General features: G+C 44.6%; 1 protein-coding gene across 1 annotated transcript; it reads left to right on the top strand.

The window, feature by feature from the left end:
- Positions 1–341, top strand: CSUI_011401 (uncharacterized protein; the record flags this gene model as incomplete). Its single annotated transcript, XM_068071500.1, has 1 exon — positions 1–341. A coding segment is annotated over one exon (341 nt), but the record flags the coding sequence as incomplete, so codon positions are not given.

Raw genomic sequence — 341 nt, 5'->3', positions numbered from 1 at the left:
TTCCTCTTCTTCTTCTTCCTTATCTCAACATTCTCATAATCTTTCTTCTTCTTCTTCATTGTATTTCCCTCCTCCTTCTTCTTCTTCTAATCCGTCTATGTTGTCTTCTTCTTCTTCTATCTCACCAACCCCACCCTCTTTTCTCCCCACCCCCCCTCCTTCTTCGTCTTATCATCCTTTCTCTTCTTCTTCTTATCCTTTTCCTATTCCCTCTTCTTATCCTTCTCATGCTTCTCGCGCTCCCCCTCTCCCTTCTTCTTATTCTTTGCCCTCTCCATCGACTCATCTCCATCCCCCGTCATCTGCCTTTCTTCCTTCTTCTTCTTCTCTTTCTTCCCCTC

This window comes from Cystoisospora suis, assembly GCF_002600585.1.
Source record: "Cystoisospora suis strain Wien I chromosome Unknown contig_11331, whole genome shotgun sequence".
Classification (NCBI taxonomy): Eukaryota; Apicomplexa; class Conoidasida; order Eucoccidiorida; family Sarcocystidae; genus Cystoisospora; species Cystoisospora suis.
This window is presented reverse-complemented; position numbering and strand designations above follow the sequence as displayed.